This window comes from Seriola lalandi, unplaced genomic scaffold (genome assembly GCF_002814215.2).
Source record: "Seriola lalandi dorsalis isolate HSWRI2012SDOR001 ecotype SW California unplaced genomic scaffold, Sedor1 jcf7180002054692, whole genome shotgun sequence".
NCBI lineage: Eukaryota > Metazoa > Chordata > Actinopteri > Carangiformes > Carangidae > Seriola > Seriola lalandi.
The window spans coordinates 2,089,374-2,094,790 of NW_019525245.1; the positions used below are offsets into that span (position 1 = coordinate 2,089,374).

At 39.9% G+C, this 5,417-nt stretch overlaps 1 protein-coding gene across 1 annotated transcript in view; it reads left to right on the plus strand.

Annotated features, from left to right (window-relative positions):
• il10 (interleukin 10) overlaps nucleotides 1-1,011 on the plus strand; it is a 2,227-nt gene extending 1,216 nt beyond the window's left edge. Inside the window, exons 4-5 of the mRNA XM_023423737.2 lie at nucleotides 427-489; nucleotides 606-1,011. Of these exons, the coding sequence (XP_023279505.1) occupies nucleotides 427-489; nucleotides 606-716 (174 nt within the window). The 3' untranslated portion in view covers nucleotides 717-1,011. The remainder of the gene's footprint in view (nucleotides 1-426; nucleotides 490-605) is intronic.
• The last annotated feature ends 4,406 nt before the right edge of the window (nucleotides 1,012-5,417 follow it).

Sequence of the window (5,417 nt, forward strand, 5' to 3'; positions counted from 1 at the left end):
AAACGTTACCAGCCAGGTTGTCTTTGAGGGAAAGTGATTAGTTGTCACTCAGTTAAAACTTTTGGCCGTCTGCCTGCCACAGACAAATCAGTTAAACCACCTTCCTGATTTGAACTGCATCCAAAATCTGTCAAAACACTCCCCGGCATTTTTTCACGAGGCAAATCGATGACTATGCCAGTAAGGGGAAGAATTCAGTGATGGCTCACAGGACAGATTGTAATATTGCATTCGTCAGTGGTTCCTTTACTGCAGCTGTGTGCACTGTGCATCATTTGGTTCGTGCAAAAGGGGAAGAGAGGAATGCATTAGGCTGGTCATCAAGTGTGTGCATCTCATTTGGCTCTCTGGGGTGGAGAACTCAGGGCATGACAATCTAAAGAAAGTTGTTAATCCCTGTAGTAACATCTATTCTTCCTCTTACAGAGAAACTACTTCTCCTGCAAGAAACAGTTTGACATCAGAAACCTAAACTCTACTTACACTCAGGTGAGTTTTAAAATGAATCTTTAATGGTAAAATATGTGAAATGATCAGTGTACATATATGCATGCTTGTATTTTGACAGAGCATTTTAATTAACTGAAACATCTGTTTGTCCACAGATGGAGAGTAAAGGTCTTTACAAGGCCATGGGCGAGCTGGATTTGCTGTTTAACTACATTGAGGTATACCTGGCCTCCAAACGGCACAGGAACTTAGTGGCCTCTGCCTGATGACCTGCTGACCCAAATCAAAATGTGACTTTGTTCCTCTCAGGAGACAAAAAAAATAGACTCCCACCCACTGTCTTTTAAGAACCTGCTGAACTGATGTCTTGCTGTGCTGAGACTTCTCTTTACTTTTTTGTCCTGTGGACAGATATCTTCATGGGACCATATTGAGTCTTACACTTATGAAATTGTATGACACTGTCACCTCTGAACCTGTTGTATTTATTTTATGTATTCATATTCATATTTGTATTTATTATGGGTAGTTTTTTATTGTTAATAAACAGCTTACTAATAATGCATGCTTCCTTTGATTTCATTTTACAAGATGATACAGCTGCTATCAGTTGCCATTCATTAGGAGTGGGTAACTGATAGAGCACTGAATATGTCACATCCTGCAGAATTGCAGTCTGTATGTGGGGAAGTGCTAGAGTGTTAATTCAGTCGGCTGATGTACTAACCTCAAACGTGACCCATATACATTTACCAGCAGCAGCCTTGCTGTATCTTAACTTACCGTAACTGTAAGTAGCCAGCCTCACCCTCATGGCATATGCACACTTGCTCATGCGCTCACACACATGCAAAAGAAATCTCACTTAGTCACACAGAGGCACATACAAAACAGAATTAGCACACGGGGTAAAACAGCAGCCCTGCATTCAAATTTTTCTTTTCTTTTTTGCTGATATGTCAACATCTTTGCAGTACCCGAGCCAAAAGGGGAAAGTGCTTGATTCATCAGCTATACCTCGGTGCAATGCTGCATGACTAAGAATCTTTTAAACAAAAATGGCACTCTGACGTGGCTTGCATCTTGTGATAAAATTTGAACGTAAGCACATGCATTACTCTTGACAGCGAAGTTGCACAAGTGTCTAGTTCCAGACTTCACTGACTCCTGACTTGACTCAAGTTTCTGCACTGAAACTACTCTAGGATTAATCACCAGTCACTTCTTAAGTCAGTGTGGGATGATCTGAATAGTATCATTACAGCAATGACAGTACCTTATGCAAAGATATCATTCATAACATTTGTGTAATAGAACACGGCCAGTGTATTTTGACCAGCGTTAATAACAGTTTCCTCAAGGATGACTCGTGTTAATTAGAGTTTTATCCACTTGTTTATGAGTTTCAGTGTTGATTCAGACGTCAGCGTCCTCAAAACAAGTGTTTACGTTTTGAATCTGTTTATCGGTTAAGATCATGTCTGGCTGTTATGTAATGACTGGACGCCTCTGTTCAGAGAGCAGTGGGTTCGAGGCAGGGTGAGAAAAAAAATGGAGAACGATGGTCATTAGTATTATCATGAACTAGTACACTATTTAAAACTGGCACACGCAGTTACAGGCTCTTCCACAGTTCCACTGTTGTTCAAAATGTATCAGTGTTTTGAATTATCTCAAAAATGGTTACTTTCAGTATTTAAAATCTGGATCTACCATGTAATACCACGTTCCCCTCAACAGCTACAATATTGCAAATCCTCACCACGAGAGGGTCTTTGGTTCAGACCCCACTGCCCTTATCTAGGCACACAGGAATATATGAAGACAGCTGAATCTTATATTTTATTTGACAACAAAGGCCCTCCTTAGCATGATTCATATTTTCTTTGGCCCTTCCCCCACCTCAGAAAAAATACAAATACACAATACCTCAAAATAATACACACATCTCTCTATTTATGAATAATGAGCTGCTGAATGATGAATTAAAAAAAATTATCTGGCTAGAGGAAAAGCTTTAACACTCACCCTCTTTCTCACGGCTTGCCTGTCTCTGTCATTGGAAAAGCTCTGACCTAGTCCGTGACAACTTGATATTTCATAACACCAATAGAAGTCACCAGAAGTCACCACTCAATATATGCCAAATATATAATTGTGCAACAAGTGGCAGTTTGGGTACTTCCTGAATACGGAAATGACCATAATAGGTTACATTTTCAAAAAAGCACATCAGCTGCCAGAAACAAAAAAATGTATTTTTGTCAAATTATTGCTGACCAACGGATATAATGTATATTTACAGTGTATTCAGAAAGTCCTCAGACCAGCCTTGTGCTGAAATAGTGCAAATTTATTAAAAAAGGAAAGGGCTCTGGATGGGCCACTCAAAGACATTAACAGAGTTGTTCCTAAGCCACTCTTGCGTTGTTTTGGCCATTTGCTCTGGACCCGGTTTCCATCAAGGATCTTTCTTCTCTCAATCCTGACCTGCCTCCCAGTCCCTGCAGTATTATGCTGCCACCACTACACTTCACAGTTGGGATGGTATTGGGCAGGCGATGAGCGGTACCTGGTTTCTTCCAGACGTGACACTTAGAGTTGAGGCCAAGCAGTTTAATATTTTGAGTAATACTGAGTCCTTTAGGTTAAGCTTTTTTGCAAACTTTCACTGAGGACAGGCTTACATCTGGTCACCGCCATAAATCCCAGATCGGTGGAGTGCTACAGTGATGTTTGCCCTTCTGCAAGTTTCTCCCATCTCCACAGGATCTCAGCCAGAGTAACGATCAGGTTCCTTCTCCCCCGATTGCTCAGTTTGGCCGGGCAGCAAGCTCCAGGTAGAGTCCTGGCTGTTCCAAACTTCTTCCATTTAAGAATATTGGAGGCCACTGTGCTCATGGCTTTTATGTTCTGGATTTTGCTGTGAAACCTTATATAGACAAGAGTGTGCCTTCCCAAATCATGTCCAATCAGCTGAAAGTGTAAGAGCAAAGCGTCCGAATACTTATGTTAATGTGATATTTCACATTTTCCTTTTTAATAGATTTGTAAAATTCTTTTTTCATTTTGTCAGTAGGGTGTATTGACTGTAGATTGATGAGAGAAAAAAATCATTTACACTTTTTTATCATGAGGCTGCAAAATAACAGAATGTTAAAAAAGTGGAGGGGTCTGAATACTTTCTGACTGAACTTTATGTGCAGTATGTCTACATATCCCGCTGCAACCTTTCTTAGAAAACTGAAGAATATTTTCCTACAAAAGAAGCATGTTTTTAAAATAATCAGCAAAAAAAAAACACCAGAAGAAAATAAATCAAAGGAACCACAGCAACCACATCATGCGCCTAGAGCTGTACTTGACAGTAAGAACCGTCAGATTTCCAGCACATGTGAAAGATTAGTGTCTGCTGCTGTATATGAAAAACTAATAGCAAAAGCCTTTCCATTTGATCATGTCTGAAGATCTTGCTGAGGTTCACTCTGAGTTGTGGGTTTCTTACTGAGATAATGCGGGGCATCTCACTATTGCTACCTTGCCTTGCCAGAGAGGATGTGTGTTTGTGTGTGAATGAGGATGGCATGCCACTTCAAAACCTGCTGTGTCACCACCTCAGCTGAGAAGTCTTCATCCTACATATATCCCCCCACACCTTTTAATGGTTGTGCACAATAATGGCATATTGGGGCCACCACACTGACAAGTTTAAGTTTCCAACCTAGAAAAATGAATTTATCATGTTTTCGTATTTGAGAATAATGTTGATGGAAAATCTATGATGTCGTCGAAGTGTTAAGATGATGACTTTCAGAAGCTACATACAGAAGGTACCCCTAACCTTTCTGAATTTTACCTACCTACTGCATTCTATACTATATATTCTGTTTCCTACCACTGACAATCGAATGCTTAACGTGTAGGGCCCTCCCTCCTTTTGTGAAGTGCGTGCTGGGTAGACGTCCTGGGGTTTGCTGTAAGCATGGCATGGGGAGAGGAGCACCACAGCACAGGGACTCCCCAGAAGCCCTGTTTACCCCCTCTCTCACTTACCTGACTGGCGGAGAGAGATGACTGTAGGTTTCGTCACACTCAAAGCTGGAAGCTGAGTCTTCGCTGACCCGCACCTGAAGAAAAATACGCAAGTGCACTAGTGGGAAACTGTTCTAAACACCCCAGTGTTGGCAAATGACCGTGTTGACTCAATGTCACCACATTGTTTTTGCTACGAAAATGTGTATATTCCAGGAGTCACTCATGCTAGCAAGCATGATACAAGTTTGTCACAAGTTGAGTCTATGCACTCCGTGTCAAACCCACAAATCCAAATCCGACCAGACAACCTGAGTCATGGCTGAGATGTGACTGAGCTGAAAAATTCCCTCAATGTGGAGGCAGAGGTCAATCATGGAAAGAGAGCAGGTAACGCACATTTAAAAGTAGTAGTGTTTGTATTACTTTAAGTGTCTGGCTTTCTGGCAACACAGATCCAAAACAGCCAGATAACTTTAACCTATAAATAATAATAAGATCAGTTCCATTTTTTTGGATATAGAGGCAGAACTGAGATTGAGGTCATATTAACTGTAATGAATATCATTTTCAAGTCATATTACAATATTATATGTATGTATATGTAATATACACTACACAAATAATTAGTAAGTAATAAATAGTAAGTAATAATAGTTATAAGTAAGTAAAAATTTGTATTACCTTGATTTTAACCATTTAAATATCTAACTGCTTTGTAGAAAAACACTTAAATCGAGAGACAACCATTTATAAACATAATTTCTCAATTTCTTTACAGGCCATATTGTGCTTGGTGCCGCTGAAGGCCAGTATTTTTCTTTTTAAATATATTTCACAAAAGAATATTATCTAGAGGTTTAAAGCCTCCAGTCAGTTTTTCTTACTCGCGCTGTCAAAATTATTTCGTATTCAGAAAATAACAAGTGAGCAGG